General features: G+C 38.8%; 1 protein-coding gene across 5 annotated transcripts in view; it reads right to left on the reverse strand.

Moving 5' to 3' along the window:
• The window catches only part of MGMT (O-6-methylguanine-DNA methyltransferase), a 204,758-nt gene that overhangs the window by 176,826 nt on the left and 5,709 nt on the right, over positions 1-22,223 (reverse strand). For all 5 annotated transcript variants that reach the window (XR_005933535.1, XM_041127289.1, XM_030030019.2 and 2 more), the window contains exons 2-3: positions 18,506-18,549; positions 5,425-5,564 (exon numbers count right to left, since the gene is read on the reverse strand). Coding sequence is in view for 4 of the 5 variants with exons in the window: in XM_041127289.1 (XP_040983223.1) it covers positions 5,425-5,564; positions 18,506-18,549 (184 nt within the window). In the remaining variant the exon portion in view is untranslated. The remainder of the gene's footprint in view (positions 1-5,424; positions 5,565-18,505; positions 18,550-22,223) is intronic.

Here is a 22,223-nt window from a genome sequence, read left to right on the forward strand (position 1 = left end):
GTCAACCTCCCCAACCTCAGTTCTCAGAAACATGCACGAAGTGCCAAAAACTCCTCTGCAGCCTCCCAAATTCAAGTTCACATCCTTACCAAATAACAAAGAAACACCCAGTTCCCCGAATCTATGGAGTGGGAGCAGACCACCTGCACACGTTGCCTCGTACGCCCCAGCAGCCCCCGGGCTGGAGGAGCAGGAGCCCAGCGGCGAGGGGGTGGCTGTCCCCAAATCATCCACATCTTGCGCCAGCGCTGGGCCCATCCAAGGATGGCAGCAACAGACCCCAGCCAGCTCAGCTAAGCTTTTAAGTGGAAAAAGTCAACAACTTCTCACAGTGGCATCCTTAAGTCCCACAGTGGATGTCAATATTAGCATAATCTGGAATCTGTGCCCACTAATCAGAAGGCAAATTTAACTTTCATTTCACATGCATGCTCATCAGTACGCAGCAATGAGTTGCACTGTTCATGACCCTGCGCCCAGCAGGACAGGATTTTCCAACCACACACTGGAAGCCGTTTCAATTTACCTCAAGGCATGTTATACTACTGCCCTTTCTTTCACTAAAATCCTCCAGTTGCCACCGTATTTCACTGCATTAGCACATCTGCTGGCTACATAACCCATGCTGCATGCTGACTGCGCAGGGAGATGGGAACCCTGGGGCAATTTTCCTGAAGGAAAAGGGAATTCCTGAGCAAATTTGGATTTTTGCAACACAGGGAAAAACTGTTCCCTGCTGCCATCCCAACTGCCAAGTCAACATCCCCATGTTTCCAAAGTATCTTCTGCTGTAAATATTTAGCACAGGAAAATACAAGCATGGTTTCTGTTACTGTTAACAGAAGTCACAAGTGTGACTCCCTACTCACCATGTGGATAATTTACCCCTCCAGCTCAGGAGTAAGACAAGGCTTCTCAAAATAAGAGTTGTCCCAGGGTGGGAATGCCACAGATGACAACGAAATAACAAAGAACACTAATTCCAAAACTTCAAAGCTGCTAAAGACACTTAGAAGGAAAATAGCAGTAAAAAAAGTGTTTTTCTTTTGGACATGAGCAAACAGAGTTAACTTGCAATATTTCAGGCAGGAATACTGGAGGAAAAAGAAGCCTTAGTTTTGATCAAGAAAGCTATACTTGTATACACTGAAAGCAAAACTACAATGTCTGATACAGTAGCAAAATATATATATCCTCTCTCTCTATATATATACCTTTAGTTCTTTTTTTGAAAATATGAACTGTGAAGCTGAAGTTCTTAGACAAATTTATGAATTCAAGCTTCATCTTCAATATACTTTTTGCCCCACTTTACAGCCCTGAAGAAATACACACTAATTGTTTCAGAAAACCCAACGTACAGATCTCTAAACAGCTTGTGAGCCCAGTGTGTGCACCTCCTTATAATGCTGTGCATAGGTTAAAACTACTGCAGAGTCCATCGTACAGCATATGGGTATCAAACAGAGAATTTGATTATTCCAAAGCTAATCTGATACGGATATCATCTATTCTGGCCCTAACTTCAGCACTTTATTAATTGACAATGCCAACTTAAATGACAAATGAACAAGTCAATCCACAATTTAAATACTAAATCAGAAATAGGTGATTTCAAGTTACTGATTTAAGTTAGCCAATTGTTAGCAGTGCGCTTAGATTGCAAAATGGTTAGAAACAATTTTAGTTAGCATTCAGTAAATTAAAACTTTCACAATCATATTTAGCTGAAATTCCTCATATATATATAGATGAAGTTTTATTTTATGTATATATACACATACATTTAAAAAGCTTGAATAATAGTTCCTCCTCTCCAAACAGAAACCATTACACTGTGACGTGTCTTGACTTTTAAACTCTACCAGCTTCACAAGGAGAAGAATAACCTTAGGTTATTACAATTAGTTTCATCTCATTAATAGATCAATTTCTTTCAAGCATACCAAAAACTGAATTTTACTTTGTTGTTTCTCCTTTTAGTCTACATTATAGTCTGTGTTCTTAAGTTTTAAGGAGAGCCATCACGGAATAGGTTGTAATCTCAGGTGATTAATTGCACAGCATTTTACAAGCTGTAAAATAGAGCAAGATTTCCACAAACCGATTATGCCATTAAGTGGGCACTCTTATCAGATTTTTCTGCAACTAGCAGGTTTGTCTGATGATTGCAAGTCTTACACATTTATACATTTCAAAGGTTTACTTATTTTTGTTGTTAAAAAAACCTAAAATCTATATTGATTGTTACATGCAATTCTACATGAAAAGTCCCAAGCACCGTGGAGCAGAATACCAATATTTATTACTAGACTTGCGCTCATTATGGTTCTCTCTGACAGGGGTCCATTAAAATCAATTTTTATGTTTCTTATGGTTTTTTTTCTACCCAATGTTCTTACCATAGTGTTTATTAGCCAGTTAGGAGAAACACTGGGCACTGTTTTGTTTTTATTTTATTCTGTCGAAAATAATGAGGCCAGATTTAACAACTATTCACTAGCAATGAGTAGAAGAGATTAAATGTTATACTTCAGCACAAACATTTACAGATGGCTTTAAAATTTTTAGAACTTTATCATCAGTAAAGACAAAAGCAAGTCCCACCTTCCACCTCTTTTTCAGATTTAAATTCTTAAAGTAATTGTAAGAATATTCTGCTTACCATTAACTTCTGAAACACTCGAGTAATATTCCACCTATAATATAACAATTTTTGCATATAAATCATGCAATCTGCTAAGTTAAGTGTTATCAAGATGCCACTAAAGCCTCAACACCTCTGTGAGGCTGGGAAATTAAGTTAGCTCACCACTGAGAAAACTGAAAGACCAAGATCAGGTAAAAATTAAGAATCTGGAAAAGGATCTAGACTGCCTGATGTCTGCCTGAAGAACAAGATCATGAGATTCTTCTTCAAACAGCCGACCTGGCCATGGTACACAAGTAAATGGCAGCCCCCATAAACGAGCTGTCCTTACAAATGGGACAGACCTTGCCTCGCAGCAAGGCTCCCTCAAGGAGGGGGGTGACCCACAGTTTGCGAGTAGCAGCATCTTTCATTTGTGCAGGCAGAGGTGAGGAACAAAGTACTCGGAGCTTTTGGGGACACACGAGTCATTTCCTGGAAAAAGGTCTGTGTGCCTGAAAGATCGATTTCTCGACCCTGCCTCCCCACCACCACTTGCTCTGAAAGTATTTACTGTCCCTAAAAATTTTGTTCAAAAAGAAAAGGCAAGCCATCAAATGAAACATCCGAAACCTCAACATTAAAGATAGGTTAAACACAGACCCGTGCTCTTACCTCTCCAGGATTGCTACACAAACACACCCAGTATAACACCACCTCCCCATTCACCTTTTTGGTCTCTACTAATTAAGCGCCTGTAATTATTTCCTTCCAATAATCTGCTGTCCTAGTTTCTGCTGGGATAGAGTTAACTGTCTTCCTAGTAGCTGGTACAGTGCTATGTTTTGAGTTCAGTATGTGAAGAATGTTGATAACACACTGATGTTTTCAGTTGCTGCTAGTAGTGTTTAGACCAATGTCAAGGATTTTTCAGCTTCTCATGCCCAGCCAGCGAGAAAGCTGGAGGGGCACAAGGAGTTGGCACAGGACACAGCCAGGGCAGCTGACCCAAACTGGCCAACGGGGTATTCCATACCGTGGGACATCCCATCCAGTATAGGAACTGGGAAGTGGGGGCGGGGAATCGCCGCTCAGGGACTAGCTGGGTGCCGGTCGGCAGGTGGTGAGCAATTGCACTGCGCATCATTTGTACATTCCAATCCTTTCATTAGTGCTGTTGTCATTTTATTAGTGTTATCATTATCATTATTCGTTTCTTCTTTGCTGTTCTATTAAACTGTTCTTATCTCAACCCGTGGGTTTTGCTTCTTTTTTCCCCGATCTTCTCCCCCATCCCACTGGGTGGGGAGGGAGTGAGCGGGCAGCTGCGTGGTGCTTAGTTGCTGGCTGGGGTTAAACCACAACATCTGCCATTTCACTATGAGCCTGTATTTTTTAGTACCCACAACTTCACAACTGTTTTTTGTCTTCAGCTTTTATTTTCATGCAATTCATGTCTAGCATTATAAAGAACACGCAATTTCTCATATTCATTAGCTTCAAGAGCCCACAGACCTTTTTCCTACTATTCTTCCACCCACTCACTGACATTTCCTCTTCTCAAGGGTGAAGAGTCCTCATCTGCTTAGTTGCTCTTCAGGCAGACGCTGCTCTACAGCAAAGGCAAGCTTCAGCCTTATCCTAAATACTGCTTTATTTCCATTCCTCATCAGCAGAAATCCAACACTGAAATCAGCATATGAAGAAACTGAAGTACTTATTTCCATATCACTGGAGTTGGCAAAATTGTCAAATCTAGAGGCTTGAGAGTTTTCATATTAGAGGCAAAAACATATTTCAAACCAGAATACACATTATGCTTCATATTCCTGATTAATTTTACACACACTTAAATTACAAGGATAATAAAATAGGAAAACAGAAAAGGGGAAACCCCACAAATCCATGGAGAATTTCAGAAGTGAAAAGCAGGGGAGAAAAAAACAACATGAAGAGAAGGAAGCCAAACCTGGTCGAGTCTTGTCAGGAAACGCTCTGCTGTCATGGACTGTGGCAAAGGCTGCAATTTTATTACCAAAAACCGTTGAGGAGACAGACCAACCTTAATAAGTAGCATTCATTTTGGCAGAGGAATTTGGCAAAAAAATTTGGCATCTAGTAGTTTTGAAAGAATTCAGTGTTTCTTCTAAAAATGTCACTCAGCATTTCCTCACAAATAAGGGAAAAGCAAACCAATGATCTGAACAGGACAGATGTACTTTAGCAGATTGAACAGCACTTATATTCAACAGTAAAATATACTAATACCTCTTCAATCAGTTCTATATTTGGGACATCACCTCCACTGCCATGTATATCATCTGTTCTGAACTCCAGAAGACATTATAGATAGGCAAAACCAACCAAAGCTCTCAAGTAGTATGCAGTAATTAAAGCAATTATTCAATATTAGGGTTCTGCCTGTTGGAACACATATATCTAGATACAGGCCTGCAAAATTTGCAAAATATGCACGGAGGTCTTAATCCTCAGTGACAGATTTACATGTGTGTCCAAAATTAGGGGGCAGGATGTACTTTCAAAACCTGCATTAAAAATACTTTTATTTTAGAACATTTCTTGGTTAATATTATATTGATGCAGCAGAAAAACACATTTTGGAGCTGCCACTCCTTAAAGGTGCTGGAGGCTGGTTTTGCCTCTCCAAGGATCAAGTACTGTGTTCCCAGTACAGCTAGTAAAAACAAGCACGCATAGTCGTGTCTTAGATCCTCTGCGCAATCTCTTTCCTTTACCACATACATAAACATAGGATCAATAGGACGTGAACTTACCCACTTGGCAGCACGCTCATTTTTGGAAGTTTTATTTCATGTAAGCCTGTTTCACACCCAGATATCTCGAGTTTTCCCACAGGACTAAGCAGAACCACATGTTTCTCCTCGCACTGAGATTCTCCCTCTTTGGAAGACACCTGTTCATGAAAACAAACTCCTCTTTAATTGCATGCATTTTCACCAAGGACCATTCATCTCAAGATATTTTGAGTAGTTTTCAAAAGTAATTTAAAAAAAAAAAGGCAAGAAAACAGCATATTTCAAGTTTCCTCAACTATGACTTTTACTTTCAAAACTCCAATGTAAAATGATCTATCCTAAGTCAGCATCTAAATCAAAGTCTCAAAAAACACGTTAACTAGCAGAACAGTGACTTTTGTAAAAATCCCAAGTAATAGCAGTTTCATGGTTGGTTTATCAGCTAATATTCAATGTGTTGTGATTTCAAAAGGATTACTGTGACAACAAAGTATATTCACTGGTTTGGAGCAGCACTGTTATGCAAATAGCTCCTGGAACACAAATAGAATGTGTCTGCTGGAAAAATATATAAAAAAATCAATCATTACTTAGTAAAAGAAACATTTTTTTATTCCCATTGTTACTAGTCTGGTTTTACAATTACTGATAGGATGTAGCTGGAAACAGATGCCAAGCATTTCTCAATATTGTACAAGACCAACAATAACATACTTGTCAAATTCATCTTGGCTAAAAAATCCAGTGTGATTCAGTAGATGTTTGGGCTGTATTTACAGTTTGGTTTGTACAATCATTAGGAGAAACAGGGCAGAACACCACAAGAATGTCCACTGCAGTCACCCAGACACCATACCATAGGTTCTGACCACATCACCATTGGTGCTGTACAACCAGGACAAAAAAACCTTTGCTCCAAAGAGCTAAATTCAAGTGAAACTGGACAAAAAAGTGAACAGAACCGAACAGAACCAAGAAACCCAAGAAATTGTAAGGCAGCACAAGCTAACTCGATCAACAAACCTCCTGGTTACACTGAGACCAACAAGATTTCTTGGTTTTTTTTCAAGTACTCAAACCATACAGCTAACTTGCAGTTTACTTTACACCTGAAAAATTTGCTTGTTACTGCAATATTCAGAACCAACAGTCTCCACAGACAACTGCACAAACTTATTTTCCCAGTATTTACCCAAGTTTACAGTCTACCCCAAAGCTCTCTGAAGTCCACCCCACCTATGACACCTGTGTCTGCCTACAGCAAGGGGGATGATGCTGAAAGCCCAAAGAAGTATCAGATGAAATGCAGAAGCGATTAAGAAGCTGGGAAACTGATTGAAGAGCACAACAGACTAGGGGTGCATCAGGAGACAGGAAAAATCTATGCATGACGACTTACAGCTGACCACTGCTTGCAGCTGTACAAAATTTTTTATTTTTTATTTTTTCAAAATAAAATAATTTCTTTTTAAATCCCATTATTAAGTGCTATGTAATGAAGTCACATCTGCAAGTAATATAATCAGTGTGAAGCGAGGATTAAAAAAACCCAAACAAGTAGACAGTTCTGCCCACCAGGGCAACAGTAAACCTAAACCTCTGAATTTTGGGAAGCACTTAAGCAATTCCTCAGTTACAGACACACAGCAACCGGCGCAAAGTTACTCAGCTTAGAGAAGTTCTGCACAATGTGCTGGCCTTGAACTGCAGGTTTCTAGTGGTTTATTTAGCTTGACTGTAATCCAAATCAGCTTTTTGCTAAATAATCAAATGTTTGCTGGTGTTACAAAGAAACTCTCCTTTTCAACCAACTTTTTCCTCGTTCCTTCTCCCTCTTCAAGGAGAGGACACGGGTGAACTTTTTTTTGGAGCAGCACCTCACTGCAGACATCTTAGTAAAAAAGCAACATAAAAGTTTACATATGTGGAAAACCAGTATACATTCTTCATTTTTATTTGTGTGACAGCCCTAAACTAGATGCACTGAACCTCATACCATGTACTTCATGAATATAACAACTTAGTGATAAGAGGACAGCTTTTTCATTATAACAAAACACAGGATGCAGCAAGTAACAGAAAACTATAAATAACCCTATGAGTTCACACCAAGTTGAACTAAGCTTTATAGATGAAAACCTTGAGTGAGTACAACTAGTATTTTCAGTCTTGTTTATCATAAGCATTGGGCAGCAATATTTAGAAGGTTTGTTTTTATAAAAGAATGAAACTGCATGACATATATCCACACACATATGCGATTGGGTTGGGAGCCTCAGAGATGAAGGTCACCATACAGATGTACAATGCATGCTATCCTCTGTGCAGGCACTAATGTGCCTTTTCACTATTTACCTACAGCTACTGAGATGAGCCAGAGAAGATCAAGGTAACGATATGCTCCTGCAGGCAATGCTATTTTAAAATAAAGTGAAATTTTATTCAAGATTTAAATTGCAACAGTTTTCAGATGCAAGTAAACAGCCTTTAAACTTGGCCAGCTGAAATGACCAAATGCTTAGACATCACTTACTGCAGACTGGTGAAAACCTGATCCTGCCCATATCCTTGCAACACAGGCACAATTTGCTCAACACCATCTTCCCCACAGTGCCCTTGTTGAAGCTGTGAACTAGAAATGAATGGCAGCTTAAAGCAAAAATCTAATAAATCCAAATAAACTGCCTTCTGCCTTTTTTCTCCAGCTTACGTAAATGAACCATTTGAGGAATTTTGATCAGGCACTGCATGAACTCCACCTTCACTCTCCCTTTCCACTGTAAAACCTACAAATCTGTGTCAAAATCTCTCATAATGTTGATACTCATTAGGTAGAAAAAAAATAGGACTTGTACGAAGGAAACTTCTCCTGCCATCCGCTGGAGTCTTGCTACAGAAATAAAAATGTAGGTGCAGCATATGTAAGCCTGCATCTCACTAGACTGCTAAACGCTCTATAGAAAATTGGAAGATTGTTGTTAGCCAATGGAATTAAGTCCTTTTTGGCATTAATAATAGATGAGTATCAAAAGGTTTTCACAGTGGAAGATTTATCACTAAGAATATTAGCATGATTTATGAGTTAATGTCCCGTACAGAGGAGCCTCATTTTCCAGGCATGCTCCCATGACTTTGCAACAGCATGTGCCTCGGTGGCACCATGCTCCTCCGAAGGGCGAAGGTCCCCTCAATTACACATCAACTCCACTGAACACCACTAGGAAAGAGATGTGCCGCTCAAATTGCTTTCCTAGGGTTCAGATGCTAAGGATGCAAAACAGCAGCAAGTTTTGTCTCCTAAACGAGGTGCCGTGAACCCAAAAGCCAGCATTAGCTTGATGACTTGCATATAAGGATCTTAACCTCTTACGCTTTCCAATGTAATTCAGTTTAACAGCCTTGCTGCAGCCAAGGTTTTCAGTATTGAAACATACCTCCCATTTGATTAAATACAGATTTTATTTAAATTTGCATTAATGGTCTTTCACATTACAGTAAATAATTCAAAATTACTTTCTACATTCTACTGCTCCTACACCCCCCCGCCCAAAAAATTCCATTGTAGTTTGGTCTGAGATGCTAGAATCCAATTCATATCCATAATGCAGAATGCATAAATAAAAAAATGCAGAGAAATCTTGAGGATCAACAAGGTTCAAGAAAATCCATAGCAAATTGTTTCCATGCTTCATGTTCTCCCAAGAGGTTTGTATTTTCCAGAAGACAAGTCAAGAGAGCAAACCTCACGGTATTTCCTGCGCTTCAGCACCATGCCCCAAATCACTGTTACTGAATTGAAGGGGAGAAAGAATGCAAAGTATCTTCATGAACATTGCTTCCAACTTTTCCTGTGTTCTCCTCAAAGATTTCACAGTGCATCTGTACATGTTAAAACCCTAGAGACCATAGATTTCCACTGGAAAAAATGCAACAGTACTGCCTGTGGATGCGTTTGTACCCACCCCAAGTGTTCAGCCCTCAGGATATCAGAAATTGTCTTAACAGAAGTTCTGTCTGAAGGCTGCGGTCAAAGAGACCAAAGTTGCCACCTTTTCACGCATTTTCCCTTCAGTATTATTGAGCACATGAATCCTTCCCATCAGGAAGGAGCCAGAGCCCTATCTCTGATGGATCTCCCTCTACAGGGTTTTCTATTTCCTTCACACTCTGCTTCAGCAACAATATAAACCTACCATGCCATATCAAAATATTAATGATAATCCCCTCTGCCACCACCTGCATCTGATTTAACAGGGTATTTCCATTAGGCTATAGCATGTGGCTGAACATCAAATGGAAGTCCTCATTTTTTTTTTTTTTTTTTTACTTGACTATTTCTGAGAATCAAGGCAAAAAATAACATTCAACTGCTAAACCTAAAGTGTCTTTGCCCATACTGCAATTTTAAACCAAGAGAGTCCAAGTGCATTAATCAGGGCGGTGTCACAGCTGCCTGCAAGAAATGGGTCTCTTGATCCTTTCAGATTAACAGAAAGTGTTAATTGCTGAGCTACCTGATAATGTAAATATAACCAACAGGATGAAATTGCAATACAATTCTTTGTCCTATTTCACTTGCCATTTCTCAAACCAGAAATGGTTGTATTGCTACCATTTCCAGAGAAGCCACCACTGCACATTTGAGAATTCTCTACTTACTTCTTCCACACCATTAAAGTTACTGTTCTTTAAAAATAAAGAACCCACCCAGATGCCATACTAGGTGTCATGGTTTAACCCCAGCCAGCAACTAAGCCCCATGTAGCTGCTCACTCACCTCCCCCACAGTGGGATGGGGAGAGAATTGAAGGGGTAAAAGTGAGAAAACTTGTAGGCTGAGATAGAGACAGTTTACTAGGTAAAGCAAAAGGCATGCACGCAAGCAAAGCAAACCAAGGAATTCATTCCCCACTTCCCACGGGCAGGCAGGAGTTCAGCCGTCTCCAGGGCAGCAGGGCTCCATCACACCTAACAGTGACTTGGGAAGACACTCGCCATCGCTCCGAACGTCCCCCTTCCTTCTTCTTCTTCCCCCAGCTTTACATCCTGAGCATGACGTCCCATGGTCTGGGATGTCCCTTGGGTCAGTCGGGGTCAGCTGTCCCGGCTGTGTCCCCCCCCCAACCCCTTGTGCCCCCCCAGCCTCCTCGCTGGTGGGGTGAGGAGCAGAACAGCCCTTGGCTCTGGGTAAGCACTGCTCAGCAGTAACCAAAACATCCCTGAATTATCCACACTGTTTTCAGCACAAATCCAAAACACAGCCCCATACTAACTACTATGAAGAGAATTAACTCTCTCCCAGCCAAAACCAGCACACCAAGTTTCTCACGCAATCTTGCTCCAATGTTTGGTTAGGATATAACTACATACTGGCTTCAAAAACTAAAAATACTTGTCAGCACCTACTGTCTGAGACTATCCCAAATAGTACTATATCTGTTAGTGGTACAAATCCTAGGGATTCTTAGCTGTAAAAGCTGAATTTCTGGATGTATTGATCCAATAAGATCAACACAGTTTGAGGGTAGTTTCACTTGGAGAGTGCTGATGCTAGCCCATCCCACTAAAGGTGTGACAAAGTACCAACTTGTTCATTTACTTCCTATTCTTCATAAATATATCCTAAAGACCCATCACTTTAATGTTCTGATATATTTGCATTAGGAAGCTAGCATATGAGCCATAATTCTCAAGTACCTGCCCTGTTTCTATGATGCCATATAATATCAGTGACTTGCCAAAAAGCAATACCAGGAATTTGTTGAGTTTGAGAGGATGATCAATAAATGCCAGGGAAGTTGCTTCTTCATCCTAATTACAGGAAAGAAATACCAGTCCTGAACTTTTTAAGTGTCCTTCTTTTGAGTACTGCAGTGTTCTCAAACCTGCTTGTTATTGATTCAAGTTTTGAATTAAAATTCAATGAAAGCTTGAAATATTGGATTTAAATTTAAGGGGAATACTTCACAGGTACCTGGACTGGTTTGGCAATTTACTACTTCATTTCAGTCATCTTGCTGCAGACATTCTTCCTAGTCCAGTAAGTTTACATCCTTCTCATAACAAAATCCTTATCAAATCACATCAGCGGTATTTGTCAAGGCAAAACCAGATCAGGGACCATCATAAGAAATAAGAATTTAGATTTGTCCATCTCTGTCAACACCACAGCAGCAAGGACAGCAGAACAGGCAAGAGTTGACTGTTTACGAACACCCCATCTATTCTGAGGTGTAAAGGTCAGCATATCACTCATGTAATACAGCTGCAGCGAGCACTGCAATTAGAGCAACTAATGGTTGCCATTGCAGTCATACCCTTAACTGGGGTTTTGGAAAGAGCACTATTGCTGCTCCATACTGAGACAACTGAAGAAAACATCCAGTCGTCATCGCCTGTTACCATTGTAAATACAACTGAAATTATAATTTAGAAACGCAATCCCTAACACTGTTAGCAAAATGTTTTAATTGCAGAAAGCTTCTGCCACCCCAGCTGGGCCTGCGGAGATGAATAAGGAGGCTGACCACAGCCCCCCGTTTGGCACGGCTGCTGGTGAGTTTACACATGCCAGTGGTCCACTCATCCAAGGTTTTCATTGAATTACAGTTCTCTCAACATCTCCTTAATAGTTTAAAACTTCCTGTATTTGTTTTACTGGTTTCTACATGTTTATTTAAAAGGAAACAATCCATTGTACGTTAAGAATATGGGAAAAGATATTAATAGTAAAGGTAATGCAGTTGTGCACATATACTTCAGTGTGGAGGGTAATTTTCCAACCTTATGCAGCTAGTCTTAGATGAGAAAGCCATCTCTTACACTCAGTGTTTTAAAGCAGAGAAAAATTTAAGGACTAGGAAAAGACACAGGATCCATGCAATCAAAACACAAGTCTAAAATCTTACTCCTCTTAATATCTTGATTAATCATCTCTATGTTCACCTTCCAAATGAACAGTGGTTGCTACTGTTTCAAGAGAAAAAAAATTATGTACTCCAAATAAGTTCAGTGTGGGGAGGAAAGAAGGGAAGAGGTAGACACAAGTTTAATACCCAGAAATAATTTAATATACTGGAACAAAAATGATACAGAATGAGAAACTTAATTCTTAATCTCTTTGCTTACTATGAAATGTTTGATTTGTTTCAAAGCTAAAATACAAACTTTTCTAAAAGCTGTTTCCTTCTCTTGAAACAAAGAGTCCAAAGATTTCCAGCTAAACATAATGGAGTGAACTCTAAAGCTATAAGGATGCCCTGATCCAAACAGGTCCCTACAGGTTGGGCATCTTGATCTGGACTGCTAAAGCTGTGCGAGAGTGGTCCTGGAACCCAGGGCAGGGCTTCTTGTCTCACAAGAGAAGGCCGCTACTGCCCCCTGCAACCCATACTCCCAGGGTAGTCCTACCAACATTATTCATTACTTAATGAAAAAATAATTTCTGAACAAGATAACACACATTTCCTTTATCATTACACTTGAACACCACACATAGCATCCTTCAAACATATGGAAACCTGTTAGTCCAAGGAAAACTGAGTGTCCCTCAGTTTTTAAATTAAGGCAAAAGTTAAATTCTGAGGAAGAAAAAAGGTGTTGCATTCATTGCTTAAATTCAAGAAGAAAGTCTTGAAACAAAACCACTATCATGCTAGCTAATCAGATTTAATTCTGTCAATTCAATCTGCTAACAAGTAAAATAACATTTAAAATTACCTTTGTTATAAAATACAGGTCCTTTATATACTGCATCAGGTTCTTGTGAACTAGATGACCACACATCTGGACATAAGCCACTTCTTCCCCCTATACACCCCACAATAACTGCCTATACTGCGTGCATTTCTTTTTCCTATAGCATCCAAAGCAAACTTTCAGCTTGCCAGAATAAAGCACTGTATATCAGGTCCATATATTTTTGTCCTTGCTGCAAGAGTAATAAACACCTCCACAGCTGAAGAACAGGACTGTAATCCAGATAAGGCTTTTAAACAAAAGCTGCACTGAAATATACTGCAGTACTGTACTAATATCTCCAATGCTTCTCTAAGTAAATCTAACCCTGGTTAAGCCAAACCTGTAACTTCAGAGGGTATGAAAACAAAACCTACTCATTTCCTGGCTAGGGGAGGTTTGGAAAGGAAATGTCAGACAGACTGTAAGCAAATCCAGGGTTAGTTTGGGGTGATAAAACAATTTCTTTACCTTCCAAAGAACTAATCCCATAAAAAATGTGAAGGTACAGAATTAAACTGCATATTCTGAACATACACAAATACACACTGGCACAGCAGCCACTAAAAATCAGTCCCGATCTTCACTTAACAAAAGGCCCACTTCACACAAGCCCCCGACAAACCAGAAGGATACACATTCACATACAGAGAGCAACATTTGCTTTCTACGGCATTTTAAAAGTATTCGACAAGAGCAAACACATAATTCTTTATTAAACAATCAAAGACAACAAAAGCAAGTTTCTGTTGTCCCATCATATTATACTACTAATCCTCTTTGGATGGCAATCAAAAGACCCCGAAATGCCAAGCTATGAAAGTGTATTTCCAAGCAGTGGTAGCCTCTGGCTCTTTGGCTACGTCTTCAGTCTGTTGCTTTGGCAGGCAGGAGTAATCCTGGTCTGTCAAATGGCAAATTCCCAGTGTACTTACCAGCGCCATCTCAGACTTCTTCATTTTACTCTAAAGGATATTTTAATTGTAGTAAAACTAATTTTTCTCCTTCAGGAGAGGCAGGTAGGTTACTACTACTGCATTTCAGACTGCATTCAAGAAGTGCATTTTTCTACTTCTTCTATTGCCCACGTGCCAAGCTTTGGTTTGAGACAGTGTCAGCAGATACTTAAACACAAGACCATAGTGGACTGTTTAAACAGGAATTCAGATGTACTATTTCCTCCAATACCTCTCCAAACCCAAGTAAACACATTCTGTATCTTTCCCCAGCTATTACTTATATAGGAAACATAAATGCTATGCAAGTGTAGCAGCCACTGCTGTGGCCACTTAGCAGTTTAAACCATATATGCAGTAGAATATTTATATCATCATTTTATAGCATTACCATGAAGCTAAGATGAACATTCTTAAATAAGTCAAACATTTACATGCAGCATACAAGTAAAATGCCATTAGAAAGTGTGGTGTTAATAAGCTGTACAAATTAGTGATTGCGGTAGGTTGGCATCAAGGTTGCAAGATCAGGTCATGCCATTCCTAGGATGCATATTGGTGCCCATGAAAAAGAAAAAAGGAAGTGAAACAGCCTGACTTAAGCTTAGAGGCACCTAGTTACTTTAGGATCTCATTTGAAACTGCAGGCTGCCTAGAGATAATATAATGAATTAGAGCAGAATTGGATAAGAAATGGAGTGCCAAGAACAGGGAAAAACATAGACAGGGCAGGGCCAGATATTTCTGTAATAATCAAATTATGCCACCAATAGCAAAGACAGAAGTCCTAATTGGGTATGTTCCTTGCTGTTAGGAGGTACCTGGAAATCCCACCAGCAACAACCCTGTAAGCCACATTGCTTGGTGTTCTACCACGGGATGTGGAAGCACGTTGCCATTTTTACCCTACCAATGATCTAACAAAAGGGATTAAGCCCCCCTCCCCCTTATTTTCAGACTGGAAATCATATGCCAGAAGATTCAGTTAGAAGCACTGTGCAATGCACTACAAAGCAAGGTTATACTTTGTTCAGTGTTTTAGCATGCACTCACATGGCACAAAACACTAACTCATAATTAAGGAATTCGTTGCCAAACAATTGTAGAAACAAATACCATACTAAAGAATCAAAGATGAAGAATATTGTCTCTAAGAATTAGAGGGTCCCCAAAATTAATATCTAGTTGTTACTGGTTTGAGTTTTAACAAGTCTCATGCAAAGGAAAAGAAGTCATTGCGCAGTTGTCTAGATTTTCCAGATGCATTCATGACTTCACAAAATAAACTCAAGATATTAGTCAACATTTTAAGATCTACTCCTTAATTACCATTGAAGTTCTTGCTGTAAAAGTGTGTATATACTTTTTAATAAGAGAAGGTTATACCTTAAGGCACTGAGAAATACAAAATTTAACTGCCAAAATTACCACCTGATGTATATGCATGCATACATACATATAGCAAGACTGAAGTGCACTACTGTTAACAGGGTTCAGCTGTGTATGTAAATATATGGCAACTACTCTAATACAAGGAAAAGAGATGAAATTTTAATCAAATGGGACTTGTATCAGGTTCAGGGGACCTGAAAATGGGCTAAAAATGAAAAAATCTAGCAGAAGAATGACTTTAATATTAGGTAACATTTCAAATTTTTATCACCTAAATCCACAAAATTCTTGATCTGCTCCTTCTGGTGTTCTCTGCAGAGCTGAAGTCAGGACCAGCTAAATAAAAGATAATGCAACTAGGCATAACACAATAAAAGATATTACCTTCACAATGCATTATTGCTGCCAATTATAAGAATCACTTCAACTTAATTTCAAAGGCACAATCACCCTCAACTGTAACAGTCTCTTTTTTAAATTTCAAACAGTATTACATTAAGGCAATAACTCACCTTCCAGCTATAATATCAGTCTCCCTTATTGCAAAAATACATTTCATAAATACTTCTCATCGACAAGTCAAGCTAATTCAGGTTAATTTTATTGTATTTTGGTGCTATCTCACATTTGTGTGCAATTACCTTTATCATTTTATTGCCATGCCAGAAAGTAATCAGAACAATTATTTGAAAAAGGAGGTGTATAAATTCTAAATCACACTTGCTGGCATTTTTGATAAAATAGCAGCTTTATCTCAGAAAGTGGCAGGGACATCGGATAAATCATGCATCAGTCAAGTGTAGCTGACCCCCAAGTGCATTGCACAATATCAGGAGTGCTTCAAAAGAAACTTTCCTATATAATCCATCATTCTTTATAATACCAAAATAGCTATACCTGAAGAGAAGGAGCTAGAGAATAATAACAAAATAAATCTAAGCAATATGAACAAAACCATTAATAGTGCTCCTTAAGCTGAAGGAGAGTCAGGAATCTGAATTGTGTTCAAGGAAAGAATTTCATTGAAATTTTTAAAGTGAGTAGAACAGCTTTAAACAAATGAAGCAGCAAACTGCGTATTAAGAATTCACTAAAAATACAAATGCATCTACAGGAAAATAAATACGCAGAAAAGACAGGTGTCAAAAAGACTTGTACAAAAACCCAAGATTATAGTCTTGGCACACACATCTGAATTTTCCTATCCTCATCAATCTTGGTTTGATTCAGGAGAGCGTGGACAAGTGTTTCACTGTATTAACAGAGAGCAAAGCATCACAGTTAGTCCAAGAATCTGTTTACTAAGTTTAAATTTAATAACTACAAGAAATCCAAAGAGGAAGAGAATTACACTTAGAATTAAATTTCTCATGAAATAGAAAAATTGCCACATTGTCATAAGAACACCACAAACCCCCAAAACTCCTAAATACAGAGACATTCCTGATGTATGCTCACACACATAACTACGGCCACATTTCAGCCTCTTCCGCACAACCCAACATACATCTTTGGCCACCGTAACAGAATCTGGGATCGAGCAGGAGACAAATATAGCGATTGTGGAAAATGCCCACATCTGACTGCTTTCAGAAACCTGCTTAAAAACTGTTCAGCACATTACATCAGTGATAATCGATTTGTGCAAAAACCATATGCCAGGCATATATTGTGTGTCACACCAACGTGTGGTTGTGCTCAAAGTAAAACTGTACGCTAATCATGCACTATAAACATCACTAAAGAAACATGAGCTACATTACATACATATTTAATATGCATCCAGAAACAGGACCAGATAGCAGAGGAGCCTGGGCTGTGTCCACACAGCCCCCAGCAGATCCCTGCTCCCCACGGCAGATGGGGCTGCAAGAGTTCACGTGTTTTACCTTAAACCCTGTGCCCTTCCGCATATCAAAAGGGGAAAACTCCCCTAACAGCTAATGCTGCACCTTTCAACTAGAAGTGAGAGTGGGAGAAGTGAAAAGGTTAGATAATAAATTATTAGTTTCATATCACTTGCCAGCTATATCACACCTAGCTTTGAATGAGAAGGAACTAGTGACTCTTCCTACCATGCCCAGTTGTGCAAAGATAATCAAATATTTCTCTGCCATTATTCCAGGTACCTGCTAAGAGATGTTTGCAACTGGGAGATACATACATAACTAAACAGATGACTGTTCAATAGAAAAAAAGTGAAGCAAGAATTTATTTTCCTCATTTTCTTCCTCAACCACTCCATTTTAAAAAAAAGCAATTTTCTTTTGTGGAAAAGAGAAAGAAAATCTACAGAGGGGTAGAAGACACAGAATATGCCAAAATACTACTTTTCTAAGCCACTTTACATTACGTAAAGCAGATTAAAACCACCAGAGATGCCACTATTAAGACATTTTTAACAGTGATAGAAGTTGCCAGCAGGAATAGTTAGATATGCAATTTTGATTGTACTAGAAATATTTTCCTAGAGGAGCATTACTAATGTTACAAAAATAGTTACTCCACAGAAAAATGTATTCTTATCTTCAAAGTTCATTTTAATTATTTGAAGAATACGGTTATGGGCTAAAAATGTGTTGATGCCTTCCTTTCAGTAAGGTAAATTGTTCTGAATTTCTTGACAAATAGAGTTGTTTTCTTATTTTACTATAAAGTTACTGCCCTACACTTACTGAAGCATCAAGCCTCAAAATTAAGCCTGTTTGTTTTCCAATAAATGAGGTACTTATTAGGAAACAGAAGCAAACTGCTAACTTATAACTGAAAATGTAGCATTGTCCTGTTAGTTTACGCTCTGTGGCAGATAGATACTTGATGGGGAAAGGTCTGCTGATGCCTGTTACCAACCATGACAGAGCTACAGAGATTTACAATGCAGCATCAATCTTGTCAGCTGGATTCTTAATACTGACTGCTGGACACTGGGGAAAAAACTATGTTACATGAACTCTTTTGTAATGCTGGACTTTCAGTGTACACCTAAATGCAAGGGTATTTTACTAGAAACTTACGTTTGGAACAAGCCTTGCTGCCATGGTAGATGAAAGGTCTCCACCTGTAAGGAAAAAAATCTCAGTTAGATTGAGATTTAATTTGAATTCCACAGGAGGAATAGTATATGTCAATAGTGTTATTTCCCCTATAACCAACTCTATATCAGTTTTTTAAATGGGCTCTAAATTTCAGTATATATAATTTCAAAGGGGAGCTTGATTTTTTTTTTTACAAGCAACCAGGAATTTTAATGTTCATGAGGTCATCTACTGCTTGTTATGAGTCAAAAAAAAAATCAACAGATGGCACATTGAAGACTTGTTCCATAACAAGCACTACACAGCTCATGATTTGAATAAGAATGCCCTAAAAGATACAGTATTAATTTAAGAAATATTTGTACAGGCAGTAATGCACTTCTGAGTTACAGCCTTTTGTGATTCAGGAAATAACACATTTTAAGGCATGAGAACAAGTAACTTAGTTGTATCCTGGGTTTAAAAGTACAGATTGCAAAACATTAAGAAAGTACCTAAGAAATGTTAACTTCAATTATTAGAATTCTAGTCTTAAACAGTATAATTATTTATATATCATTAACAAAAATACAACAGGTTCCTCTTTGCTCTCCCCTTTGAAATAAAGGATGATTGCTATTTCCTTGGCATTTACTTAGTCCTCCCCCCCTTATTTTCTTTTCAGTGCTATTTAGCTAAGATCATTGTATCTTTGCAAAGATGTGCTATAAACATTACATTTTTGAAAAACAGGGAGATTATCTGACAAAGCTCAGCCTCAGAGTCCTGACTCATAGCCAGCCTCAACAGGAACTCTTCCACTTAAGTCGGAAGCACTTCCACTGCTCCACAGAAGGGGATAACTGTATCTGCTTAAAGAAATGCTGAATCTCTCAAAAGAAATGATAACCAACATCTAAGGCTTTCCAAGTCCTCTCAACACATCAAGCCTTGAAGTCCAAGGCAGTGACAGAACCTACAGTCACTTCCAAATGACTTATAAGAAAACAGAAATATTTAAAATAATTAAGATTTAATATTACGAGTTAAAATTAAGATCCTGAAAAATGAGTATTTTAAATATACTAACAATCATACCCTTGCAAGGTAGGCAGTGCAAAGATTACTCATTCCATTTTTAAATGTGAATAAGCCAGGCAGATGAGCAATCCAATATAATATCATTTTAAATATCTACGACAGAGCTAAAAATAAAATAGCAATTTATTTCTGTTGTCAGTTCAGAGCTTTAACTTTTGAAGTGTATAGCAACACTCAGCTTTTTTCAGATTTTTCTGAAGGGTAAAGCTAGACTATTTGCCTCAAAAAGCAGATTTATCCAGAAGTTCATTTCAAACCTGGGCCAAAGACCAAAGAGACCTACAGCGTGTGAGTGCACTGAATTAAGCCAACGTTACACAGAGATACCCAGGAGTAAGCATCCGTCCTCTGCCTTTGCCACACTTCCCCAGGAGGCCAAGGAGCAGAGCAGGCGCTGCGATGGCAGCCCAGTATCCCCCGCATTACTGGGAAGGCAAGCCAGCGGCATGCCTCCCTCCGTCCCATCCGCTCTGCCAGGCACAGCACAAATCAGTCACCATCAAAATGCCACTCGTACAGCGGCAGGCAACCTGAGGAAGTCTCACCTACCACCTCCACCAGGAAAGGGAAACCCAAAGGCGTCCTCTGAAATACCTGCATCTTCGGCAACCTGAATACGAACAAAGTCTGGACACATATGTATGAAGGACTGGCACCTATGCACTTTTGCTTCCCATGCACCAAATGTTAAATAATTACCATTTAACAGTTAGTTATGCCCCTCTTCCCATCTCCTACCAGCTGATCTGATGGCGCATGCTGCTTTGGGTTCTGGTGAGATCCGCTTGCTCCCCACCTTCCCATTGGGAAATAAAGTGTTTCCAAGATAGCAGCTGCTCATGGGTGGATAAAGGGCTGCTCTGTCAGGACAGCCAGACAACAAGCATTCATCCTGACTGAAGGAGCTCAGAGCCCAGCAGACATCTCTGGGACAAAACTGATCAGGAAACATCCCTCTTCATAACAAATTTGGTTTGTATTTACTTGCAACACAGTCTCTCTTCCTGTTTATGCAAGAAACCGTGCCAAATGCCAAAATCCAGTTAAATTTCAAGTTGTTTCAAATAGCATCTAATTTGTGGTGACAACAGCAGTTTAATTGCTAGCCAGGTTCCACGTGATGCATTACTATCTAAAAATCTCCAGCACCCCCATAAGGATGCTCACATACTCTTAAGAGCAATCCACACAGAGCTCAAGAGTAAATCCAGATCAGTCACCAAAAATTTCCTCAATAGTTTTAGGCAATTCCCCTTCACACTTCCTCAATGCAACAGTCTCTAAAAACCATGAGTAAAGACACCCAACTTCTCCTACAGTGTAGATGCAGGAAGCAAATACATCACAGACCCACCCTGTGAGCATTCCAAACCTTTGAATATGTCAGTAGACCAAAAATTTAAAGCAAAGTCAGAGGTTATATCAAAAATCAGATCCTTAAAAGCCACCAAAAATTTCAGCCATATTTTGTTGATAGTCTACAACAGAAGTTCTTGCGTTTTAAGATACTTTCCTGTTTACTTTCACAGGACTGCAGCCTGAAAAGTACATGTGATGGCAGCACTACAGTAACTCTTAGATTCATAAAAAGTATTTTTCTCAGTTCATCAACTTTTAAACACTAAAGGAAGATTCTCCTTGAAAGACAAGTCCTCAGGAACCGCAGAATGTAATACTCTCTGGTTTCAGCACTAAAATTTAAAAACAGCTATTATATCAAGTCAGTATATGAATAAAATTCCATATGAAAACATTTAAAGTACATTAGATTTTTGGTCAAGATGAAAGACTGAAAAAAACTCAGGCAATCTATTCTAATTGGGTTCCCATGGTAACTGTACAATTGGGTTTTTCAGTGTAACATCCCAAAGGCCCAATGCACACTTGTAAAATATACTTCAAACAGCCTGAATTGTTTTTACATTACAGCACTCCCAGGAAGATCAATTACTATACATCCCCACCCTAACTATTAGTGGCAAGAGATGTTAACACTATTGGCCGTATTAACATAAGTCATGTAAAAAACACCACATATCACCATCATTATATAAAACTAATTACACACTTCAGATGCATCAACCATGTTCAGAGTAATAAACCAATACTAGTCTTGTCACAAGATCATGTTTACTGAATGTTAGAAATCAACCCCAAATATATGCCAAACCATTTTGCTTCTCATATTGATTTCAAGGATAAACAGAATCAATCATTAATAATTACATTATAAGATGACCCATAGGGTTAATCATATTCTTAGAAACTCTCACTATGGAATCAAATATAGCTGCACAAAAAGACAACTGAAAAGCATTCAAAACCAGGCCATACGCATTACCAATAATACAAAACAAGGTGCATTCACTAACATGCAATTCATTTAATTGGTGAAAACAAAATAGTACTATTGTCCTATTTAAAAAAAAAGAAAAACAAACCAAAACCCCAAAACTCAAGCATTTATTAAAAAAAGTTTCTCTCAGATTAAGCACTTCGCCTCCATTTCACTTTCTGAACACGAAACACCAGCTGCAGGCCCAGCCTGCCCTTCCAGACAAGCCTTCCATCCAACTGCCTAAGCCTCAAAGCTAAAACCAATTCACTTATCTTCCAG

The sequence above is a fragment of the Aquila chrysaetos genome, chromosome 11, assembly GCF_900496995.4.
Source record: "Aquila chrysaetos chrysaetos chromosome 11, bAquChr1.4, whole genome shotgun sequence".
Taxonomy (NCBI): domain Eukaryota; kingdom Metazoa; phylum Chordata; class Aves; order Accipitriformes; family Accipitridae; genus Aquila; species Aquila chrysaetos.